Consider the following 26,812-nt stretch of genomic DNA (forward strand, 5'->3'; position numbering starts at 1 on the left):
TGCTGGATCAAATGGTAGATCGATGTCCAGCTTTTTAAGTAGCCTCCAAATTTTTTTCCAGAGTGGTTGTACTAGTCTACATTCCCACCAACAGTGTAAGAGGGTTCCTTTTTCCCTGCATCCTCGCCAACACCTGTTGTTGGTGGTGTTGCTGATGATGGCTATTCTAACAGGGGTGAGGTGGAATCTTAGTGTGGTTTTAATTTGCATTTCCTTTATTGCTAGAGATGGTGAGCATTTTTTCATGTGTTTTCTGGCCATTTGAATTTCTTCTTTTGAGAAAGTTCTGTTTAGTTCACATGCCCATTTCTTTATTGGTTCATTAGTTTTGGGAGAATTTAGTTTTTTAAGTTCCCTGTATATTCTGGTTATCAGTCCTTTGTCTGATGTATAATTGGCAAATATTTTCTCCCACTCTGTGGGTGTTCTCTTCAGTTTAGAGACCATTTCTTTTGATGAACAGAAGCTTTTTAGTTTTATGAGGTCCCATTTATCTATGCTATCTCTTAGTTGCTGTGCTGCTGGGGTTTCATTGAGAAAGTTCTTACCTATACCTACTAACTCCAGAGTATTTCCTACTCTTTCTTGTATCAACTTAAGAGGAAAACACTTCATGTAAGAGGACTTAGGTTCCCTCCCTGTCCTGTCTTCATGATCCTAGGACAGCTGGATTTGAAATCCTATTGTTTTATTTGTAATCACCCAGTGTAGAAACAGCACAGAAATTCTCCAAAAGGCAAAGGGCTAAACAAAATTGTGAATTATACAAATATGCTATATGTATGTATGAAAATAACATAATAAACCACACTAAAATCTATAAAAAGAGGGGAAGGGAAATGTGACACAATGAAGAGGAGGTGAATGTGATCAAAGTACATTATATGCATATAAAGAAATACCACAAGGAATCCCCATGTAAAATTTTATTCATGTAAAATGAGTATATGTTCATAAAAACGAAAACAAATCAAACTGCTGTAGAGAATATTGAAACAAACTGTTGTAGAGAATATTACCGATAGAAAGAAATGAACTTGTAATTGCCTGCAATAGTATGAAAGGATCACTAATTATGCTAAGTGGTAGGAAAATTCAAAAATGCAATATAGTATATGGTCCTGATTATACAACGTTCTTAAAAAGACAAAATTACAGAAATGAAGAAGGTAGGAATGGGTTGCTAAGTGACAGAAAGTTGATGGAGGTGAGAAGGCACTTGGTGTGGCTGCAAGAGGGTAATATAAACCATCTTTTATTTATATGAATATCCTGGTTGTATGGTTTGATTTGATTTGTCACCTGAGGATTCATGTGTTGTAAGCTTAATCTACAGTCTGACCATGTTGATGGTAAGACGTTTAAGAGGTGAGTCCTATAGGAAGATCATCAGGTGATTGGAGTGCTGCCCTCTGAAGGGATTAAGTCTGTAGAGACCCTGGTGAGTTCACACAAGAGAATTGCTACAATAGAGAAACTCTCGCTCCACTCCACTCTATGTGACTTTCTGTCTCACCTTATGATGTCTCACACATATTCCTGCCATTTTATCATTCACTATGATATGATACAACCAAGGTGACCCTGATCAGAGACCAAATTGAGGGATCAATCTGATTTTGGACATTCAACAACCGCCCCCCCCCCAACTATGAAGAAAATAACCTTTTTACTTCATAATTTACTGACCCTCAGGTATTTTTGTAGCAGTGGAAATTGGACTAATACACTTGGTTATGATCTATTGTACTATAGTTTGGGGATATATTAGGGAGAGCTGAATAAAAGATTGATGCACTTTATATTATTTCTTACTGCATATTATGGTACCACTATTTCAAAAAGATTAATTTTAAGTAAAAAGAAGTTAACAAATTAGGAGTGAAATAGATGTGTTAATCTGTCAGTTATGTCTCAGCCTTAGAACTCTGACATCACAATGGTCAGTGAGCTTAACTGCCACAGCCTTCACAGACTTCAGACGCTTGTCTACAGTGCTCTTCCAAGTGCTGTAGCCATGGGCCGTGTTCAGAGTCAAGAATTGGAGGAAAGTGGAAATCCTTTTCCAATACTAAACTCTATACTTGATGCTTCACTGGGCAAGGTAGTCTTTTCCTATACTATTTTTTAGTTTGATTGTTAAAACTGTCTGGTGGTCCCAAGATTGGTTCTATCCTATCTCCTCTCAAACATGTGAAGTAATTCTTGCCTTCAGCAGTGGTTTCATGAAAAGTTACTCATGTTCATACTATTTACTGCTGTTGAACTCAACATAATAGGCTTTGTATTATAAGGGAAAACACACCCTTGGCATCATGGGAAGTAATTTTGTATGTTTCTATGAGGGTTATTTCCAAGTTAATGCATGATATTTCATGGTATGTTCAGTCTAGTTGGTTTTAAGTATGTTGTTCACAGAGACCTGTTGGAAGGGCACCAGAGCTCAGGCAAAATTCGAAGAAATTTTGGATATTTCCAACGTTATTTGTGGTTCTTTAGCAACTTCCCCCCATGATTTGAAATTGATATAGATAAAATGGGAATCAATTACCTAAGTCTTCATGCTAACATTCCACCAAATTGAAACTACTTCTTCATAGGTCTTCATATTGTTCCACAAAAACTGTTGCCATATTTAGCAGTGACTGTCATGTTGATGAAACCAATGTTCACTTCTCAGTAGTCAACTGCCTTGGTCTTTCTATAGCATTTGTCATGGCTTATTGCTCCCATATTTTAATACTCTCAGGACAAGCAAGTCCCAGGGCTCTGTTGTGAATCTTTTCTTCATCCCCATTACTAAGGGACCTCACTTCTTTGCTAGCTATTTAAGCTGGTACTCAATGACTCCCGAATTTCAGTGATTGAGTCCTGCTTTGGGAAATAAGACAATCATTTTTAGCATACTGTCCCCTTTCAAATTTGGCATAATTAATTGTCCCTTATTTTGCCATTGATTAGCTGTTGTGTGTTGTTTAATGTATATCAGGAAGACATCTATACTGAAAGGGAAACTAAGAATGAAAAAACATCTTTGGAGGTCACAGAGAGAAAACACCTCATCCATGGCCCTGTGAAGCTGACAAATGGCTGGCATAGGAAGAAGAGGCATCTGTTCCTATTCAGCGATGCATTACTTATATTGAATAGCAGGTACATATGCACTAAATCCTCCCCTGATTGTCACAAAATGCATTTTCAATAATATGGATTTTTACTAACTATATAAGAAATCAAAGTTTTTTGTTATTGTATGCAAATGTTTTGATTCCTCCATTATTCCACAAGCATTTGTAGAGATCCTGTTCTGTGCCCCAACAGAGAATCAATCAAGAATCAACAGAATCAGACAGACATTGTATGTGTATCTGTAATCCCAGCCCTCTGTAGGTAAAGGCAGGACTATTTTTAGTTTCAGGCAAGTCTGGGACACATAGTGAGGAAACATCTCAAAAGAAAAAAAGAAATCAAGCGAAAGGACACACAGTGACCTTATTCCCAGGTCTTATATACAGATAAGAAACAAAAGGGAAAATTTTAGGCTTTGCTTCTAATAAGAAGACATGTCAGAAGATAAGACAGTGTTCAGACAAGGTCAACCACATGTGTCTCTATGGACTGGTGACATTTAAACTCTACCTAAGAGATGAACAGCAGCAATCATCCTAACACCAGGCAGAGGAAGCAGCAGGCCTGAAGTGGGTTCAATTTGGCCCTCTAGAGAAAGGGGATCATTGAAGTCCATATGTCATGTGAGCATAATAAATGGGCACAACATCAAATGGGAGATTTCAGAAGTCGGAAATCTGTTAGTACAGGGTCTCCATAGGTCACAGCAAGAGGTTGGGATATTATTCTGAATTGCTAACTAGAGAAGTACCCAAAGAAGTTAATTTTTAGTGTATTGTTCTTGCTATTATTGCATAGATAATGGATGGGAGAGCAGGCAGCATTGGAAGTAAGCAAACAGTCAGGTGAGGCAATATTCTTGATCACCAGGGGATAATATTCCTGATTTTCTGTCTTGGGCATGACACTGGCTATGAAAGACACAGGCGATAAGTTAACCACCTGGGCACACTGTCATTTCTATACTGAACACAAATACCCAGCCTAAAACATGGTGATTACTTAGTTGTCTGAAGACAGGGAAATGGAAAGAATTGACTGGCCTGGTCATCTATTTACCTGTCTACTCTGTTTTCATTATTTATCACATATCATGAAAGACAAAAGAAATCTCATCCAGAAGCCTTTTAGTCCCTCTGGAAAAACAGTTTCCCCTACTGCCCTGCTACTGCCTTTCAGCTCTGTTATATTATAGGAAAGACATGAAAGATAGTGTATGGAATTTGTAAAATGCTTTATTTCGTCTAAGTGACACTAATGGGTATGATTCACCAGGGGCATATTTCCTGTGATGTATTATACTAAGCCAAACTGTTTAGACAAATATAACAATATTAAGGATGTGTAGGATGAAAGAAATAGCTTACAGACATTGTAGAGGTGGCAATGTGATAAAGGAGACACAAAGACCATGTAGGCCCTGGCAGGAGGTCCTGGGTAAATTTCCTGACAGAGCCTGACATAGGACAAGTCTTAAATCATTAGGCTACTTGCATTCACCTTATTATCAAGGTAAAACCACTGTGGGGACCATATTAGGACTGCTCCAGCAGCGGCTTCTGCGGCAGTTTTCCCGCCAGACATTTCAAAAATAATGGCACAGCTCCGCCCACGGCCGCTGCGCATGCGCGAAGCGCCTCCCAGCCCCGCCCCACGCAGCCTTCCTGCGCTCCCCTGTGTCCCCCACCCACCTGTAGCAGCCCTCTGCGCAGGCACAGGGTGGACATTGGCACTTGCTTCAGGGTTGTGAAGCGCTGCAGGTGTCTGTTGGAAGGCAGGTTTTTAGATAGGAAAACAGGCTGAGAAAGGCTCAGTCAATGGTCCCAATTCAGGCCCTGGGAAATTGCAGGAAGTCACTCAAGTCCAGGTCACCTCATCCAAACTTGAAGCCTCCTCTGTCTGTCTGTGCCCAGTCTGACAGATAAACTACCACAGTGCTCATTCTCGGCTTCTTAGGAACTTGCAGACCACTCACATTCTATTCTTAAACCGAGCATATTTTTCTCCTTTTTATTAACCTTTGTAATTATGAGAGTATTTAGGGAGAGTAGACCTTGCATTTCCTACCAGAGGCCATTTATTGTCCTGAATACTGCTGATCCCTTAATGAGTTTACAAAACTTAGTGCTCTTCGGAAACCTTTCATATAAAGACTATGTCCTTTCAGTTAGAAAATTCGTTTACTCAAGAACTGAATTTTTATTTTGATTGGCCAATTATCCTTTAAGATGTGCAACAATTTTTCATTTTTCGCCTACTGTTTTTGAAATCACCCACTGCATTCACTGAAAGGCTTTTCATAATGTTATTAAATTTATATCCATTTACTGTAAATTCCTTGCTTCAAAGACTCAGTTCTTAAAAGAAGATTTTCTGCCAGGCTCCAGTGGCTCACATCTTAATCTTAGCTTCTTGGAAGTTTGTGAGGACCACAGTTTCTGGTCAACTTGAGCAAAACCTTTGTGAAATTCCACGTCCAATACCAGTTAGGTGCAGTGTCTGACCCCTTTCATGCTTCTAGCCATGGCAGGAAGCATAAAAAGATAATGGTCCTACTTGGCTTGGGCACCAAACAAGAGCCTTCTCAAAGTAATCAGAGCAAAATGGGTGAGAGATGGTGATCAAGGGGTAGAGCACTTGCCTATCTAGCCAGAAGTCCTAAGGACAAAACTTGTACCACCAAAAAATGACTAATATTTTATGTATTCTCTGCATGCATTTGGAATATTAGAAACTATAAGTGATTTCATGCATTTGAAATAAGCTTATAATTGCAAGGCCCTTATGATACAGAAAACACAGAATTATTTTTGAGAAGATAGCTATCAGTACCGAATGCAGCTAATACTAGCGTTCATCACAATGTTTATGAAAGTAACCATAATTATTGTCATTTCAGTATGTTCATGATCACCATTAATATGACAAAATATGTTTTTGAGAAAAACATCTACTCACTCCCTGCAATAACAAACACTTTTTTCTCTTACATGTTCCCCTTTGAGAAAGCATGTGTTGTGACCTCAATCAATTCCTTCAAGTTAATGATCAGAATTTAGTGGCTTGTTTCCCTACTTATCCACACACAGACTCAGTTCTTAAAAGGACTGATTTGTGTTCCATTTTACCTCAGCTTACCGCAGGCTTCATTTGGAAGCACTTTTGAGATTGATGAGGCAGTAACCAACTCAAGTGGAATAAAGACTTGATCAATTGCCCCATGTATTTTGTGGAAATGAGTGAATTTCACTTTGTGTGCAGGGATTCAAGGGAATTTAAATGTTTGTTTGCTCACAAAGCATTATATTGGCTCCACTTGTGCAGAATGTTCATAGTATATATTAGTATGAGGTTATTGTAATTTTTAATGAAGAAAAGAGTCCTAGTTAGTTCACGAGATTGTCATTGTTTTAATACTGTAGGTTGAGGAAACAACCTTATCCAAAATACTTGTGACCAGAAATGTTTCGGTTTGGGGATTTTTTGTTTTCAGTTTTGGAAACTTCAATATCCACTCAAGATGTCTTAGGGATGTGATTCAAATCTAAATGTGAAATTCCTTTACATTTCACATAGAACTAATAGATGTAGCCTGAAGACAATTTTATATTACATGCCTTTATTTTGATTTTGACATGTCACATGACATCATGTGTGGAATATTCTACTCATGGTATCATATTGGTGGTTATAAAGGTTTGCATTTCAAATTTTTAATTTTCTGATATGGGACTCTCAACCTGTACATTAGAAAATTTTGTTCCCTTGAAGATGGAACCTTCATGATCACTTTAGATATTCACTAGAACACTAGATAGGACAAGATTCTTTTCATTGCAACTCACTTGTTATTTTTAAAACATAATCTGCTTTATAACTATTAAGATACTAATAGTATTAGAGTCTCACGAAGTATTTACAAAGGGAGAAAACCATATACATATTGAATATGCATCACTCACATGGAAGTCCTTGTAGTCTCTGCTGTGATTTGCCTTGTTCTATTTTTGTTGTTCTCTGTTTTTTAAGTTGGGTTCAGGTTGTAGGCTATGGCTTTTCAGCATAAACAGAAACAATGGGAAAAAAATATGAGGAAAATCTTAATTAGATACGAAATGTAAAATATTCTGTTTGCTAATGGTAATACATGTTATATGAACTAAGACCGAAATGTATTTTAAAACTCCTGAACAAAGATAAATATATTTCTAGCCCTGTCTGTCATATGTAAAAAATTGTTTTCAGAAATCATACACTTTGGAATCTTTATTTAGCCCCTGAAATTCTTTTGAGACAAGACATAGAAATTAAATAAACTAATGGTTCTCTAAAAATATCTTTAAGTTACAGAGTATGATGCTTGATCAATACTTAACATCAAGAGAAACAGTGTGGACAGGTCTTCACCTGTTTGTTCAGTGCTTCCTGGGTTAGGCTTCACCCACCTGACCCTTGTTTGAGCCCCATCTAGCTTATCACTGAGCAGTCCCTAAGACTGCTAGAGATGGAATGGTCATGCCAAGTTCTAGATCTTCCCATGATCACAGCTGTTCCCACATTTAAAACATAAATAAAGCCTGTGCTTGATTATCTTTCTAGATATAAGAAAATCTTCAAGGTCGAACACATAATTCCGCTGCAGAACCTATGGATGGACAAAGTGGAGGAAGGCCACAACAGTGCAAAGAAGTCCTTTTACTTGGGCTGGCCCATGGAGAACTTCAGGGCCACCTTCCCGTAAGACCCACAACTTGGCCGTGTGTTTACTGGTTACCTGTGACAAGATACAGTCACTTTTATATTGTCTAGCACAGATAAAAAATGCAATTAAAGTTTTCCCACAAGTTATTTAACACAGGAAAATATTTTAATCTGGTTACATATTAAGCTGTGAACTCATAAGATCCTTCGTTTGTCTTGCATTTTCCCCAAAAAGGTTTGTGCTTGTCAATATATGCAAGGGAATCAATAGTCAAACAGGTTTTCACCAGCAGTTTTTCTTATTTATTTATTTATTCCCTTTTTCTTTTATTATTCAAATGTGCATACAAGGCTTGGTTCATTTCTTCCCCCTGCCCCCACCCCCTCCCTTACCACCCACTCCGCCCCCTCCCTCTCCCCACCTCAATACCCAGGATAAACTATTTTGCCCTTATTTCTAATTTTGTTGTAGAGAGAGTATATGCAATAACAGGAAGGGACAAGGGTTTTTGCTGGTTGAGATAAGGATAGCTATACAGGGCATTGACTCACATTGATTTCCTGTGCGTGGGTGTTACCTTCTAGGTTAATTCTTTTTGATCTATCCTTTTTCAATAGGGCTCCAGAACCTGTATGGGTGAGTGGGTAATTGGGGACTGTGAAAGGAAACTAGGGATCAAGGAACTAGGCCTCTTTTCTAATATCCTCTCTCTATAATGATCAGGTCTTATCTGTGAAGAAAGTAGATCTTTCCTCAACAGGGATTATTGAATAGTCCAATTAAGTGTGAAAAATTCATTTTGTCTTCTCAAATTAGTTCCTCAAAGAAATAATATTTAATGACACAAATAAAAATAATCATGCCATCAAATACTGGGATTCCTTTCTGACTGTGTGACAGATTATCATATTTGTTGTCAATAGACAATATACATCATATGTGGTAGCATTAGACAATCTGAAATAGTGGTTTATTCATGCAATACAGATAACTTTTCCAACACATTCTTAGACTGACATGAAAATGAGAATTTGGCTGTCTACCTAGCCATCTTCAGCTCATACTCTGTAATTCACAGAGATTGCACAACATAGGTCTGATGTTCTGAACAGCTACACACCAAGTTTCATACATATTTTACACATGGATGGTTCATCTCAGGCACTCAACATCTTTACTCACCTCACCCCTGTCTGCCAAAGCATCATGAACCATCCGAAGATTGAGACAACTAGCTAAAATGCTAAAATGTTTATAAATTTAGGAGCTGGTGGAATGGCTCAAGTGGTAGAGCACCTGCCTAGCAAGCATGAAGCCTTGAGTTCAAACCTCACTACCACCAAAAATAGTTTTTGTAATTTTACTAAATTAAATGATGCAGGTTTTGACTCAAACAAAACTTCCCAAAGCTTATTGGGATGAAGACCATTTTTGTATCAATCTCTTCATGTCTTGTGTTCCATGGCTAATTTCTCTAGAGGTTATTGGTTCTTATTGCTTAATATTTCTTCCATGTTGCAGGTTTGAGGAAGGAATTTAAATTGGGCATATATGAATAGATTGAGAGAGTTTCCCAAAAAACATTTTTTGAGGGGATGAAATGTGAAAATTAGATTTACACTTAATTATAATGCTACAAAAATGCCCAGCAGCTGATGCCTTTTCTGTTTGCTATTGTTAGGTTGCTTCAAATTGGCATAATTAGAAGTGGTCCCCATGCACATAGGCAAGTTAGGGTCTGTGTGGGTGCTCCACACTCCTAATGAAACAGGTCCTAGTAGCAGATAGCTGCAAAGTGAAAGAGCTGCTGCTGACAGAAATACAAAATGTGACAGTCCTGGCATAAAAAGTCTGATGCTTTCATATTAATTTTGAGATAGGGCTGCCAAATTATACACCAATTCACTTTTCAATGTAGACCCATGAAAAATTCAAACAAACCTCCACACACAAATTTGTACACAAATGTTCACAGTAGCATTGGTCAAAATAGCCCAAAATAAACCAAATAAATGTTTAATTAATGAGGAGATAAAGAAATGTGGTGTCAGAAAAGGGCAAGGGAAAATGGGGAGAGTAATTAGTAGGTAAAGGACTTGCTTTGGGGAATAAGATAATATGACAAATACAAAATAATGTGAGTTTACTAAAAGTCATTCATGTTCAATTTCATGTTAGTTTTTAAAAATAGCTGAAATGTGATCAATCCATATATGAATTCTTATTAAAATATTTTAAACATTTAATACAGCTGCAAAATAGAAAAGGAGATACTAATCTTTAGCAACTTAGCTACAGGTGAATTGATATTGGTCAGTGGATCACACTAATGAAGCATGTTTTCTAAGAAGAAATTTGTATAAAGAAATAAAACATTGTGGACTTTTGTCCTGTAAAAATTTATTATTGTTTCCGATGCAAGGGTAGTCCATTAAAAGGACAAATTTCTAGGGGAACAGGTACTAGAGAAAAGGTTAGATCAAAAAGAATTAACCTAGAAGGTAACACCCACGCACAGGAAATCAATATGAGTCAATGCCCTGTATAGCTATCCTTATCTCAACCAGCAAAAAACCCTTGTCCCTTCCTGTTACTGCTTATACTCTCTCTACAACAAAATTAGAAATAAGGGCAAAATAGTTTCTGCTGGGTATTGAGGGGGGGGGAGAGGGAGGGGGTGGAGTGGGTGGTAAGGGAGTGTGTGGGGGAAGGGGGGAGAAATGAACCAAGCCTTGTATACACATATGAATAATAAAAGAAAAATGAAAAAAAAAAGTTTAAGACCAGCCTGGGCAAAAAGCAAGACCAAATCTCAAAATAAATACCTATCACAAAAAAATAAAATAAAATAAAAATAAAAGGACAAATTTCTTAAGTATGATTGAATCTGAACAAAAGTATTTTTTATGTTTGAATAGTACTTCAAGCTCCTGAGGTTTAATTACCCTCTTTATCAGTGGTGGAAACTGAAGCTTAGAGCAGTTATGTGATGTGGCTGTGGCCATATAACTTCCAGGGCACAGTGCAATCCAGTGTTTAAATCCTAAACCAACATCTCTTCCAACATAACATCCACTTCCCATAACTGGAAGATCACCTGTAAAGAGCAGAGTCCCTTAATCCATTTATCAGCAGGATCCTACTCTCACCTGTACACACAGCAGTAACAATGGGTTGCTAATATTTTTATGTGAAATGATGATCTTAAAATCTTAGCATAAATATGTTATATTGTTTACTTTTTCTCACTTTTTAAATTGTAGCTCTTCGGAACAAAAAGAAAAATGGCACTCATTCCTTGAAAGGTATTTTGCTAGTGTACATATCTGAATTTTTTAATTTGTAATAAAAGAAGGAATGTCCCTCAAAGCCAGTACCCCCAAACTGTTCCACTTTTTCTTCACAGCAATTACTAGACTAGCCTCAAGTAAATTCTTACTTGCCTCTACCCTGGCTGCTACTATAGAAAGTGTTCTCAAGTTGGATGTATGCTTTTTTTGATATTTGAAGAAGTTTTGTTTACAACTGTTACCCTTTTATTCTCTTTAACCTATATATTGGAGCCAATGTTATTCTTGAAACATACACTAAATTCCCACAAACATATGTTAGTTATCCTACTGAGAAAATTCAAAGATAGTGCAGCTTCCTACCTTTGGATCCAGGAAGGTGTTAGGTCATTGCATCCAGGAAAGAATGCTTAAGGACTGGATTTTCTTCTCAAATGTCACATCACAGGGAAAACTGTTATCTACTGGGGTACATCTCATTTTCCTGAAATATTTTTGCTTATTTTCAAACACATAATTGATCTGGCTGAATTTCTTCATATGCTTTTAAAAATAATGTAATAAAGATGAATAATTTTAACAACATATGTTGATTAGAAAATAAGCAACTAGCTAATTCATATTACTATTTGTATCGAATCCTTAGAAGCATCAGTCTAATAAAAGAGAAGGACCACCAGAAGAGTGTTGAGCTCCAGATTTTCATCAAAGACATCCAGCACTCTGTAAGTTTTTTTCAGACCAAAAAGAAAATTTCAAGTTCCTGACTTAGACATAATGACAGAGAGGGAGGGAGGGAGGGAGGGAGGGAGAGAGAGAGAGAGAGAGAGAGAGAATTTATCAAGTATCACATGGAATCTTTCCTTAGGAAAGCATTTAGTTACACTTATTTTTGAAGGTCAGTTACATACACCATGGCTCTCTATCCTTAAATACTTATGTATTTCATTAGAATGAGGATTTTCTTGTTTGTAATTCCCATTCTGCAACTTCAGCAAATTCAATATTGTTTTTATATATGATATGTGATGTAGATTTGATATAATATGTGTATGTGTGTTTGTACAGTGCTGGTGTTTGAGTTCAGGGCCTCATGCATGCTAGACAAATGCTTTATGACTAACATAGTTCCCCAGCCAATATAAAATTTTATCAACTATTCCTCTTCCAATTTTTTTGTTCACCCCAATAGTATTCCCTTTTCCAGGACAATTATTTCATATGCAGTTTTGATAGGTCTTTCATTCTTAAAAACATCAAGATTCAATAGAGCCAGCTAAGAAGGATGAAACTTTGAAGGGATCAGGATATATCTACCTCATCTTTTTTAATATTATTGAGAAAAATCCTGTACCTTCAATAGTACATAGCATTTAATTTCTAAAATTATACTACAGTAGCCAGGATGTTCACAACAATAAGTAAACTATTCTAGGTATTTTTATGTTCCTTAGTTCTGTATAGTGGTTCTAAATTGCACAAGATAGTGTTGAAGGAGGAAAAGGATAGTACCAGTAGAAAGCCAAAAGATTGTTCTGACCTTTTTAATGCACCAAATGAATTGTGGATAGTTCTCATGTAAGGAAGCACATGTTTGTCTCTCTGCTTGATTTCAGTGGTGACAAGTGGTTACATTTAGAATTTGTCATGGAAAACTTCTTGACATTTTAAAAAGTCAACTATACTTAGGTCCAATTTACGAAACAATAAACATTTTGAGTGCACTGGTTTTTATCTCATAATATGAAGATCTAAATCATCTTGTGCATGGCAGCCCATCCAAATGGGAAAAAGCCACATTTCCATATTCGCAAATGTTTTAATAAATATTTTTAAAACTTTATTTGTTGTTGGGTGCTAGTGGCACATGTCTGTAATCTTAGCTACTTGGTAGACTGAGATCAGGAGGACTGCAATTTGAGGCCATTGCAGGCAAAATGTTAATAAGACCATATTTCAAGTAATAGCTGAACATGGTGACATGTGCTGGTTTTCCCAGCTAGGTGGGCAGCTGTGATCAGGAGGATTGTGGTTCCAGGCTAGTCTAGGGGAAAGAAAAAGTTTTTGAGGGCCTATTTCAACAGAAGAAAAGATCAGCATGGTAACACATGCCTGTCATCTCAACAATAGCAGAGGCATAAAATGGGAGGATTACAGTTCACTTGGTCCTGGACAGACATTGAGAACCTATCTCTGAGACAACCAGAGCAAAAAGGTCTGGAGACCTGATTCATGTGGCGGAGTGCTGGTCTAGCAAATGTGAAACCCTGAGTTCAAACCTCAGCATCAAAAAAAAAAAATCACTTAAATTCTTTTTTTTTTTAAAAAGAGCTTTGACTAGACAAATTTACCCATTTTGTCTACAAGAACACAATCTAGAATAAATACAAATATTATTGGATTATTATTTTTACTTACCCTGTTCCAGCTTTCATGAACACACACTGTCTTGCAAACCATATAAATTAGAAAATGATTAGCATTACAAAGAGTTTTTTTTCTCCGTAAAACATTTAATGATGGAATTTTAAAATTATAAGGGAGACTTTCCTGACATATTAAAAAGTGCAGAATCTTTACTTCTAACTAAATTTGAAGCTAAAGCTCAATTGTACTCTCTAGCTATTATAGCATAAAAAACTGACTTCTCACAGTTTTGTTGCTCTAAGCCATACTTTTGGGTTTTCAGAAAAAATTTCACAATTCTTAGGCTGTAAGAATGAATTTAATTTAAGACTATTTGTTTATAAATGTCCAATGAATCCTGTCCAGACTTGGTGGATAGCCTGTATTCATAGATATTTATAAGCCAGAAATTGGAAGCATTGTGGTTCAAGGCTTGGCTGGGCAAAAAAAAAAAAAAATGTGAGAGCACTTTCAGAGCCAACTTTCTTGTCAGCCAATTAGTCCATAATAAAATAAAACACAATGAATTACAAAAGAGTTTCCATAAATTCATTTTAGTACCATTTAAAAGCCTATGGGTGCCCACCTATGCTGTTTGTCTTTTTAACCAGCGTTTTGGTATGTAGCTCAGACTGTCCTCAAACTCACAATCCTTTCGCCTTAGGCTTTGGAATGCTGGCTTTCGAGAGTGTGACACCATGTCCAGCCATGGACATGGCTTATCATGCCATGTCCATGTATCATGCTTATCAAATGATACAAAACTCATTGTGGATTTATATGTTACAAACTCTACATGCAGAGTATTTTTCTTATTTTATGATAATGTGTTTTGAAATTCAGATGGTTCAATGGTATCAACTCAGAATTCCTTTAATTATTTTCAGATTTTCTAGAAATTGTCTTTCTATTTTTATAGTGTATATCTGAATGTAATATGTAGGAAAAATGATTTAATTCAGTGGCAGATGGGAATGGAGGAAAATATGAAAGATTTCATTTTTGATTTTTAGATTATTTTAATAAATACCAAAAATGAAAATCTAACAAACTCTGCAAAGAAACTGCTCTCTCCATTGTGGTTTTTTGAAAATGTCCTTAATAGACAGGTTTTTTTTGGATTTTAGTGGAACTGAATACATAACTTGCAAAGGAATAATGCCATAATATCAAAACACAAATTGGGAACACAAGGAAAAGGATTCAGCTCCCCCTTTTGAAACTATTGGCCCATGATTATGGAAGTAACCTCACAGTGCTCAAGACCAGTCCCCATGCCCTCTTTGAATACTGAAATTTTCTCTACCTTAACAAAGATGTTATATTTCAAATCCTTTATTTGAAAAGAAATGTGTTATACTGAAATGCTTTCTAGTGACTTTCTGTTATATAAGGGACTGAAAAACATTTATCAAGTGTTTGTGTTCTGCATGTGCTTTATGAAGTCATCACTTGAAAGCAAGCTTTGTGTTGAATATGGATAATAATTTGACCATAAGTATGTAATGTAAAAATTCCACATGCTTTGGAATTTTTAATTTATAGCATTTTTCTCATTTATTTTTCATAGCCTGTTGCTGTCACTGCATCAAGTACTGATACAGTGAATGGTATTATCAAGAAAACACTTTCAATGCTAGGAATAAGTGTAAGTTACTTACAAATAATTTTTAAATTGAAAGAAACTTAGATTTTTGAGATTCATAAATTTGTTTTTATGTATACATATAAATAAATATCATCATATAATATTTGATTATTATAGATATCAATGTCAAATGTTGCCCCAACCTCACTTTTGGGAACTGAAGGCAGCTATGAAATAAGATTAGTCTATATATGAGGACTGTTCTTGCAGTCTCATTTTAACTTTCATGCCAATTGAAAGTCATAGTTTAATGAATTGGGCTATAACTGTAGAAAACTAATAACAAGCATTTTGATTTTATAGATTATAAGCATATACAATAAAACTTGTATGAGATTTGTAATAGAAAGTTCTCGCCTCCTTCATTAGAGTGTTCTTTTTGTATCATCTTTTCCGTTTTCTCCTTTCCCATACCTGTTTACTCAGATTCTCACCAGAAGACACAATCTGAATGTGATGAAACCTACAGTACACGCTTTATTATACATTTTTACATAAAGAACATGTGGCTAGGAGCCAGGTTCACTGGATATTGGTCCCAAGAATTAGATAGCTGATACCTTTAAATAACTGATAAAGAGAGAAACAAGTTTGGATAAAGCCATGGACTTGGGGGCATTTGTGTGTGCACCACTTTCATCCTGTTTTGCTTTTAGGTGTCTATTGCTTTATGTTTTGATGGTGCTGGAATGTGCAACTAAGCATTTTTGGTAGAAAAGGTGCACATATTTGAGGACAAGGCTGGAAAAAAGGAGGAGGAAGATACAACTCAGTTTTATTAAATTAAATGACTTGTGGACCAATAGGAAATGAAAAAAGCATGGGCTAACATGGTTGCTTATATAAAATTCTCATTGTGAAAATTCCTTGATATTGTGACACGATCTCTAAGATTTGTATTTAAATTTGACTGGGTGGTATAATCAAGTCCCTTAGAAACTCAGGGTAGCCAGAATTTGGAATAATAAATAAACCATTTTTATAGGAGTAGAATTTATTAATACATTGAAAAAGAGCCAAATTTATAACTTCTTAGTAAAGCAGACACCTCTGCACTAATTTCTATCTGTAGGATGTAATCTGCATAAAATTAAATCTTGGAAGAGAATGAGTAGTTTTAGGGACAGAATGGAGAGAGTCAATTAAAATACAGTTCATTTAGTTAATATTTGTGAATTTCCTTTGCTTAACAGCTCACTACAAATGAAAGAATTTCTATTTTAATATAAGAATAGAGGTTATTAGGTTATGTATGTGTGCCTGATGTAAGTGACTTCAACAACAAATATCCAATGCCTGTCTTATAAGAAAATATGTTTTATGAGGTCTTACTTCCTATTTGCCACTCACTACTGAGCTGATGTAGCATGCACATATGTGTACTTTTTACCAATATCTCCATTTGCAACATGTTTATGCTTTAACTCCTCCTTTAGTACTCCAAAATAATTCAATGGAATGTATGTAACCTAGGTTTTTTTAAGTAGAATTTCAATATTGTTGGCCAATAGTTCTGCTGGCCCATTTCCCAGGTAGAGTTCCTATAAAGCTTCTCCCCCCAGGATAGGGCTGCTCTGACTAAAAGTTAACAGCAACTTCCCTCTGACATCTTCTGAAGGTCTCTTGAGCTTCTGTCTCTTTTGCCCAGAGTTGGTTAGCTTGCAATGACTTCTAAGTTTTACTTTGCTCAGGTGTAGTCATGGCATGTGTTTGGCTCTCTGAGCAACAAGTTTGTCTGTAGAGGGACATGTGGAGGCAAAACCCAACATTCTCCTCAAACAGTGGTGATATCAGAAAGAAGGACACTGGGAATTAGACTTTCCATCCTTATTGAAGGAGCATGAGCTTGATTTCTTATTCTCTGGGTAACTCAGAAACTGATGGATTGGTTGCATTGTGGAGAGTAGATCCATGGTCCTTCAGAAGCCATGAGGCAAGAATCTGGAGCAATCAACTGGAGGCTTGAAAGTACACAGAAATTACTAAAATCAGTACTGTTGAAACTGTGGCCACCACATGCATACAATTGCAATTATACTGAAACAAATTCCTTTCCTTTTTAGAAACACATAATTGTTGAGGAACTGTGTTCTTTAAGAATCTATTGTCAATGATTTTTTGTGATCCTTAGTTGTTTTGTCTCCCAGGGCTGTGAGAAGGAGTACCTGCTGTCCTTCATTTCTGGAAAGGAAGAAGCCCCATTCACACTCATTGGTAAATGTCAAGAAAAATCTAAAATATGATTGATTGGGTTCAAAGTTGTACCTCTTAGTCTCAAAGTATTGATTGTTCTCTGACACTTAAATACCTCTTGTACATTTAAGAAATAATTACCTAGCACTTACTCTATAATGGTACCTGGAAACATCTCCTTACTCAAAAATTTCTGGTATAGTTGAACAGAAAAATATGAAGCTTTCTTCTGATTTTTCACACAAAGAATGTTTTCTTAAAAAACAAGAACAGAACTATTTTGGCTAAGAAATTTAAATTAAATTGCAAATTCCTTATCCCTATTGTTCCTGTTCAGTAAAACTCCACTGTCCCTTTTTCTACAGACTAGGGAGCCTCTATTTTGTAAGGACCTTCTAAAATTCAGCCAGGATTGTAAATCCACATACAAATATTTAACTGACACAAGCTCTATAGTCAGGACTTTTCTCAGCATAAACGGAAAAGGAGATAATCAGGTTCCCAAAGGCTTCCCTGACTGAACATGCTGAATTTATCATTTATTAGGTTGCATTTTCCAGCAGGTCTTTTCATATTTACTGATAGTCTACTCATCTGTAAAATAGTCATTAGAACAAATTAGCTGGAAACAAAATTCATAGGCCACCAAGTGTGGTTGAAGAAACAAAGCCATTCCAGCATAGAAAGGGCCAGACAAATTGTGTATGCTGTAGTGAAAAGGAGATGATTTCTGGTGAAAATCATAAAGCATTTTTTTCTTTTTAACAATGTAGACATTACTATAAAATTAGGACAATGAAATAAGTTGGAGATCGATGTATTGAAAACATATTTACCTTAATATAATATATTAATTTGATAAGTAACATTGTCTCACTGATAATTTTAAGGATGGAAAAACCTTCACATATGGTTGGCTCTGAAGAACTCTAAGGTCCCAGTATTCATGAGGACCCACTATCAGCTTTTCTGAGTCTGTACTTTTGATGTAACCTCATTTCTCAAGTATGAGTCAACTGTTGGTCATCCTGATGCCTTGGCTTTATTACATTGATGCCAGAGGCATTTTTTTTATTCTAAAAATCAGAAGTTGCCATATTTCTTGTTCTGAATGCAGCTTCGACTTGTATCTGCCAGATGGAAAGGAAAGTAAGAGGTCACCAAGTAACATCAGTAAAAAATGAGAAATTAATGAATGGGAGCTTATATGCTGTTCCTAGATACTGAAATTCAATTCTCATTACAATACCTTTGAGAATTCTTTGTAAAAGAAGTAATTCAAAGGATGAAAGAGCAAAACAAGTCACTAGCCATGCAGCTCCTGATGACTCTGGGTATGACTTCCCTCCTTGCAGTGTTTTGCACATTGTTTCTGATTTCTAATACCCTGCAGTCTTCTTTCTACTCCCTTTCTGTGAGGAAACACCAGAAATACAGCAGTGGGAGAGAAAGATGAGGAAAACCAGTCCACTACTCAGGAGTAGCCTTGACTTGAGAACTGATGAGGGAAATAAAATATCCTTAGATAAAACTGACATCATGTATAGCAAAATGTTAATCTTAGCAATTATTGGCATGTATAGTTTGATTATTAAAGAATATTAGTAGCTAATATCCATCAATGTATTTTCTTACATCTTTATAAGTCTCTGCAATCGGGATGATAGGTGTGTAAAATGATGACTACAAGGTTAGAGGAGTCAAGCAAAATGCCGAAGATATCAAAACCTGTGTGATGTCAATGCAGAAACTAGAAGGCCTTAAATAGTCTTAGATGGGAACATAGCAAAAGTCACCATTAAACAATGCAGTGGTGAATCTATGCATTCCAAGCAAGGCAAAATATTTGAGTTTTTAAAAATCTCTTTATTAAACTCCTGTGCTTTGGCTCCTGGTTTTGAATGGTCTCCTCAGTGAGTGTGCATAATTCATGCAGGAAACATAGCCTTCTTCACTCCATAGGCCCCAAGAGAACAATGCTCATATCACTGTTCATGAGCTCAGCAAAAGGTAAATTTGATCACAACCATCACCATCAGTTTGAATCAATATTTTAATTTTCTCCACATAGGACATGAGTATCTGTACACTATTAAAATGAACCATCTCAGATATAAGGCGTCTATGCCACAAGGACCAAGAAAGTTAGCCTCTCGGACCCTCCAGGATTCCTTCCAGGAGCAGATGTCCCCAGATCTGGAAGGATATTTTTTTCTTCAGCCAAAGCACCCACCCAAAGGCAAGTAGGGGAACAGTGAGTACCTCCTTCCCATCTTTCGAGTGCCATCTCTTAGCTCACACCTCCATTTCTGACCAACAAAATCCATGACACATAATTATTCTCCCTATGGCAGAAGATGATATATGCAGGAACTGAGTACTCACTCAGAATCAGGCTTAGAATGCCTATAAAGACTGAAGTTAAGACCCAAGTCTTGTCTAGGAGGATTTTTTCATTCCTCCTCAGAGATAATTGCTCTCTTATCTGTTTTCCCAGAGCACTTTAGACTTTAATGAGACATTTGTGTGTCTCAATACAGGATGGTCTTTGAGTTCTGGAGTCTCATATCTTACCCACCCCACGTGCCATTATCTGGGATGAGAGTAGTCATGACTGCATGACTTAGACACACTTGGAACTGATGGTCTTGAGCAAAGTATTATGGTTTTACATGGACTCTCTCCTTTATCTGGAGTGCCTTTTACTCTAGAACTCTACTCCATGGCAAGTTTGCACTGTACAGATAGAATTGTAGAGAACTTTATCAATTCAGGGACTTTTTATTCATCCTTCTTACCAGTTTTTTCCTCTAATGTTACAATGTTCTCCCACTGATATTTCTTTCTCTGATACAAATATGTTATTAATTTGGGAATATTTTGGCTGGAAAAGAGTTTCTTCTTATTTTACTGTTGCCATTGTTATTCTGTAAGCTCACAGCTTATAATTTTTACATTTTCTCATACCCTAATTCATTCTGGGACACTTTAAAACAGGTTGCTTTATCACCCTAAATTTTCATGGCACCCACATAAACATTCATTCATAATATGATATTTCCCATCAAATAACATACATCATAAAAGGTCTAAGTTTGAAAATATTTTTGAGAATATATTGGACTCAGTGTTCACTTTGCTTTCAGTCTTTTCTCATAGAATAGCTTGCACATACAGCTTTATATCAAGGGACGGGGCATTATTACTATCATTTTTCAAATTAAGACTAGGTAATAGAATATATTTGGGTAATTTTTGAAATAATAAAATCAGAGAAATCAAGTTGAATACCATAATTTAACTTGTGTATTTACATTCATAGTCATCAAATTTGTACATATTGTCATCCAGGAATATCCTCCAGGATTGAAGAATGTGTGTGCTTTCTTCTTATCTACATTTTGAATTGGTGGGAGTGTGTACAACAGATAGAGAGTTAATTTTGATTCAGTTAGAGGCTGCTAACTGAAATGAAGAGAAGTAGAGCTTGTTTTGTTGGGAGATGACTGTTTCCTAGGCTGCCTTAAACTATCTGAGTGAGGGATAAAGTAAACCTCATCAAGAGTGCTATGAATCATGCCTTGTTCTGAGGAGTGCACTAGTCCAATGAGGTATAGATGGTATCATACCTGCAGGTTAAATCAAGGAATTAAATCAAAAGGACATTTTATTAAATATTCCAAGTAAGTGGCAGAGTCAGAAACCCACAGTGGCATCACTGGCATCTCTGTTTCAGCCCCACAAGCATTGCCCCTGTGTTTATAGAAAAGCCAAGTGAGCAGTTATTTAAAGATTTGTGGTCAAATGTCAATATTCTTGCAAATCTTGGCTCATCTGTCATCTTTCTAAATGTTTGGTACATGCTATTTATTTAATAAACTATGAATGTGCCATGATTGGGAAAACATTCATAGCTCAGGAGTAGAAACTTTGGACTCAGTTTTGAACACAGACTACCTGATGAAGTGACCAGAGGCTGACTGAGGATTGACTCAGGCAGGCTGTTTCATTAAGGCTATTCCCTTGATGGGATAGACTTGACCATGGTTGCATGTTTGGGAAGTAAACAGAAGGAGTTTTGCTTTGAAAGTAGCACATTATAAGACAACTGCAGTTGGATACCAAATAGTTTTATCTTTCAAAATGGGATATGGCATGTCAATTCAGGGATCATATTTACCCTCCAGAATCTTGTCCAACTAGGTGTTAATGGTCTGATTATACCATACCATAGACTAGAGACAAATCTGTCTAGGATACATTCACATGGAAAGAACTAAACTGAGTCTGATCAGGCCACTAGGTCTAACCATCAGTTAACTGGTTTTGATAAAGAAGAATATATTAACACTACAAGGCAATGAACCAATTTCAGAAAGTCATACAGTTACAGTACAAATGGCTCAGTTCCTCTACTATGCACTGCACCTAGCACACTAAAAAAGGAAAATGGTGGGAACAAGGTGAAAGGAATGACATTAAATGCAATAATCTCCCTTCTTCCTCTACTTCAGAGCCAACCACAGATAAAAGAAGATGCCTTTTCATGAATTGTATATCTCATCGGCATTCTAGATCCTGCCACAATATTTTTTGGGAAGCCCCACCACCTGCAAGGACAGGACTACATGTCAGAACTTCTCCCACAGGTATTTATGAGAATAACAGTCCATCAATTACAATTCTGGGGAAAAGAGCTTGTTGTTACATATTATGTTTAAAAGTATACTGTCCTACAGAAGCAAATTCTGTTCATGATCTTAAGATTTAAGTGAAAAAACTCATGATAAAAGCCTAAAAGTATTAGGTTTATGGGACATGTGTATCATTTCCCAGAAAGATCCCAAACGGAAGCAAGAATCCCTCACACATGAAAAGGCAAATGAAGTGTCTAAGAAAAATGGACCCTTGCACTTTCAAGACAGGACAGTTCAGCAAAGACTGGCTTTCTATAAATTGAGTTTGTTTCATCACCTCATATTTTTTAATGCAAGAACATACACCTATTTCAAGGCAAGAACCTACACTTTCATTGGTCACATAGAGAACATGAATTCTCATATCAAAAAAGATTCATCACAAAAGACCCAGCTGAGTCTCAAAATATAATTTGGAAAGTACCAGACTCAATGGTACTGAATAATTTTCCTCACTGAATTGCAACACATAATAGCTTTGTATCAAGGGACAGAGCTTTCTCAATTTTCCCACTGAAGCAAAATACAGAATAATTTGGGCAATTTTACACATAATAAAATCAGAACAATAAGACAGAATACAATTCAACATGCATATTTACATGCACAGTAATCCAACATTTGCTCATGTTAAGAACATCCATCTTCCAGAATTTAAGAAGGTGTTTCTTTTTTCTCACCTTATGAATTGTTTTGGTGTAAAGTCATGTAGAGAGGAGGCATTGTCTAAAGGCTATTTATTCAATGAATGGTATAAATTACAAATTATGTTTGTAATAAATGAAGATTTTTTTTCAAATACTCCTTTCCTTCACCATTCACCCCTTAAGAAAGGCAGGGACTTGCTTCAGAGAATTTATCATACCAAGGAAATGTAAATTTGATTGCCAGTTATTACAAATTAACTTTCAAGAAAATTACTAACATAGGGCAATGTTTAGGCATCTTCATGGCCTAAAGATTTATGTGAAAACTTCATGATGAAATACTGAAAGCATTAGGGTTATGAGACTTTGGTATGATTTCCTAGACAGATTCCAAACAGAACCAAGAATCAGTCACAAAATAAATAGGTAAATTATGTGTCTAAGAGAAATGCAGCCTTGCACATTCATACAGTGTTTTTTTTAAACCTCAGAATAGATGTCAGTGTGTTGATACAGGTGAGCACTGGAGGGGCATCCCCTCTTCTGGCTGCCCACTCTGACCTGTCTTTCTTCTCTCCCAGGTGTAGATGCTGACAAACTTGGTGTGGATGACTACAACTCAGAGTCTGGTGTGCTTATTACACACTCTGCCCTGGACTTTGTCTCAGAAGATGAAACGTTGACACCACTGGGGAGACTGGAAAAGTACGCTGCAAGTGAGGACGTACTTAACAGACAAATTGTGGCCCAGGATTTGCTGAACACGTTGAGGGAAGTCAGTGATAATAAAAGACATTGTATTACAGTTTGGGAAATAATTACCCAATTAGCTGATGATCCAGAACCAATTGTGAGAGCAGAGCTGATGGAACAGGTGCCTCAGATTGCATTGTTTTGTCAAGACAACCAGACTTTCATAAGAAATGCTTTTTCTAAATACTTACTACCTATTTTTATTAGATATCTCTCAGATCAGAATAATGTAGTGTGGGGAAAAAGTCAGGAAACTTTGATGGCTTTGCTGGAGGAGGATTTGATTGAAAGATTTGACTTGGAAACCAAGGTGTGCCCTGTGCTTATGGAGCTGACTGCCCCAGACAGTGATGAATTTGTGAAAGCGGAAGTTCTGCCTATTATGTGCAAGATGATTCCCATGGTTGGGGAGTATATTACAAAATGTTTTATCCTCCCCAGATTTTGTGAGATGTGCTGTGATTATGGAATGTTTCATATTCGAAAGGTCTGTGCTGGCAATTTTGGAGACATTTGCAGTGTAGTTGGCCAGCAAGCTACTGAGGAAATGCTGCTGCCCAGGTTTTTCCAGCTGTGTTCGGATAATGAATGGGGAGTCCGCAAGGCTTGTGCTGAATGCTTCATGGCAGTTTCATATGCAACAAGTCAAGAAATCCGATGGGACAAGCTATCAGCAATATTTGTGGACTTGATCAGTGATCCCTCACATCGGGTTCACCAAGCAGCTTTTCAGTCTCTGGGACCTTTCATATCTACTTTTTTTAATCGATCTAGGTCCGGACAATATTTTGAAGAAGAAAGCAATCCTTCAGAGGATGTGTCAGAAGATAAGTATAGCATAGGAGATCAAGACATCCCTAAGTATGGGCAGATCAGACCAGAGGCTGTTCCTTTGAATCTCGGCATCACTAATTCCAGTTTCAAACTGGGAAACACACTGGAAGATGGTGCTGCTGAAATTTGCCAGAACTGTACAAGTGAAATAAACATTCCAGTGGATAGCTCTTTACTCTGTACTTTGTCCTCTGAATCTAATCAGGAGGCAAGTAGCAATGAGAAGGATGGAAATCTTAATAACAACCAATCTGCACTCCAACCAAAGGTTGGCACCAGTTCACAAGATTACACTCTCTTAGGTAAGAAGTTACCAAATTCACTCAATTTCTGGAAGACTCTTAGTTTTGAAATTGATCTAGCTGAAGAATTTGAACAGGACTCTGGGAAGAGTCTTAGCCCAGAGAGATCAGAAGAAGCACCTGAAGTCACCATGCCAGGTTCTCCAAACATCAACATGACTACAAGGAATGAACTGGAAAAACTGACAGAAAATCTAGAGCCCCACATTGATGGTACAGATGTCAAAGCACAGGTGGAAGAACTGTCAGCTGTGCTGCATGCTTCCAGTTTGGATGCTTATGAGGAGACCTTTCATATGGAAGAGAGGCATGAGCTGCAAGAAGATGTGGGTATAAATGAGCTACCAAATTCTAATGTAAATCTAGATGATTCTGTCCCTTTAATCAGTGATGCTGATGAGAATAAAGACACCACTGCTCACTATGTCCACAGTGATGCAGATGTGAACACCATCAGTGACTTGAACCCTGAGGAAGAGAGGAGGCCTAAAGTGCAAGATGTTGTACCCCAGGCTTTATTAGATCAGTACTTGTCAATGACAGATCCTTCTCTTGCAGAGATGGTTGATACTGAAATTGTTAAGCATTGTGCCTACAGCCTACCAGGTGTGGCCCTAACACTTGGAAGGAGGAATTGGCACTGTCTGAGAGAGACTTACAAGATTCTGGCATCAAACACACAGTATGAAGTTCGAAGAACTTTGGCATTCTCAATCCACATGCTTGCAATTATCCTTGGAGATGAGTTGACAGATGCAGATTTGGTTCCAATTTTTAATGGATTTCTAAAAGATGTTGATGAAGTTAGGATTGGTGTTCCTAAACACTTGTATGACTTTCTGTGTCTTCTTCATATTGACAAAAGAAGAGAATATCTTTATGAACTTCAGGAATTTTTAGTGACAGATAACAGAATAAATTGGCGTTTTTGAGCTGAACTGGCTAAGCAACTGATTTTCCTTCTACAATTGTATAGTCCCAGAGATGTTTATGAGTATTTGTGTCCCATCACTCTGCATCTCTGTGCAGACAAAGTTTCTTCTGTTCATTTGGTTTCCTACAAGCTAGTCAGCAAGATGGTGATGAAGCTGCACAGAGAGACACCTGTGACCTTTGGAGTAGATTTCCTCAATGGGCTGGTGGAGAATTTGGGGAGATGCCCCAAGTGGTCTGGTCGGCAAGCCTTTGTCTTCATCTGCCAAACTATCATTGAAGATGACTGCCTCCCCTTGGACCAGTTTGCTGTGTATCTGATGCCACATTTGCTGACCTTGGTGAATGACAAGATTCCAAATGTTAGAGTGCTACTTGCAAAAACTTTAAGACAAACTCTCCATGAAAAAGAATGCTTCTTAGCCTCTGGCAGCTGTCATCAAGAAGGTGTGGAGCAAGCCATCATGACACTTCAGATGGACCGAGATAGTGATGTCAAGTATTTTGCAAGCAAACATCCTGCCAGTAGCAAAATCTCTAAAGATGTCATGAACACAGCTTCCCCAACCTACTAGACAACCTGAACCTTGGGGTTCTTCTGCTTCCATGACAGCTGAGGTTCAATCTCCCCATAAAAGTCTGGAAGAGCTATGGGGGTAGAGGCCTTCTTCCCACTGACTTCTTCCAGGTTCCAGTTACCTACACCCACTACCAGGGCTTTTAAGAGTCAGGAGAAACTTCAGGACTCTTTAGTCATGCTATTAAGGTTGTCAGGGTACATGTTTTCTGATCTAAGTGCAATTTATTAATAAGATGTATAAAGAGAAAGATATATAAACTTTTGATTACTTTCTAGATGTTTATGAATAAATGCAATTTGTGAACAAATGTGAGTTATGACCTGCATGAATGATTTCGTATATAACAGGAAACCTAGATAAGCATACTTGTCTTTAAAAATATAGACTTCAATATTATCCCCATGCCTGCATGAGTGATAATGGATTTAAAAGAGACATATCTTAGAGAGAGTTTTACTTGTCAATTACCCAGTATTAGATAAAAATAGAACATCTCAACAGATGCCAGTGTGCATAGAGGAGAACCAAGCATAAGCTAGATGACCATCTAAGTCTTCAGATGGGAGCCTAGCAAAAGTCCTCATTGTACAATGCACTAACACATCTATGCATTCCAAGCAAGGCAGTGCATTTAAATTTATTTCTCTATTTTATAAACTCCTATGCTTATGCTTGTACACTTGTTTCCTACAGGGCT

At 36.9% G+C, this 26,812-nt stretch overlaps 2 protein-coding genes across 3 annotated transcripts; both read left to right on the forward strand.

Moving 5' to 3' along the window:
- Nucleotides 1–394: 394 nt before the first annotated feature.
- On the forward strand, nucleotides 395–19,734 carry LOC141415534 (rho GTPase-activating protein 20-like). 2 transcript variants are annotated; one of them, XM_074052321.1, is made up of 8 exons: nucleotides 395–2,104; nucleotides 2,990–3,153; nucleotides 7,729–7,866; nucleotides 11,095–11,136; nucleotides 11,768–11,846; nucleotides 15,098–15,175; nucleotides 17,323–17,389; nucleotides 19,440–19,734. In XM_074052321.1, exons 1-8 carry the CDS (start codon nucleotides 1,940–1,942, stop codon nucleotides 19,613–19,615), a joined length of 909 nt encoding a protein of 302 aa, XP_073908422.1. In that variant the 5' UTR covers nucleotides 395–1,939; the 3' UTR covers nucleotides 19,616–19,734. The 2 variants fall into 2 exon arrangements, with proteins under 2 accessions (XP_073908422.1, XP_073908423.1); XM_074052322.1 differs by lacking the exon at nucleotides 15,098–15,175.
- Nucleotides 19,735–19,821: 87 nt separating this feature from the next.
- On the forward strand, nucleotides 19,822–26,358 carry LOC109701652 (serine/threonine-protein phosphatase 4 regulatory subunit 1-like). Its single transcript, XM_074052323.1, has 2 exons — nucleotides 19,822–22,017; nucleotides 23,294–26,358. The coding sequence occupies exons 1-2, from the start codon at nucleotides 21,915–21,917 to the stop codon at nucleotides 25,531–25,533; spliced, it is 2,343 nt and encodes a 780-aa protein (XP_073908424.1). The 5' UTR covers nucleotides 19,822–21,914; the 3' UTR covers nucleotides 25,534–26,358.
- Nucleotides 26,359–26,812: the final 454 nt, after the last annotated feature.

This window comes from Castor canadensis, chromosome 13 (assembly GCF_047511655.1).
Source record: "Castor canadensis chromosome 13, mCasCan1.hap1v2, whole genome shotgun sequence".
Lineage (NCBI taxonomy): Eukaryota > Metazoa > Chordata > Mammalia > Rodentia > Castoridae > Castor > Castor canadensis.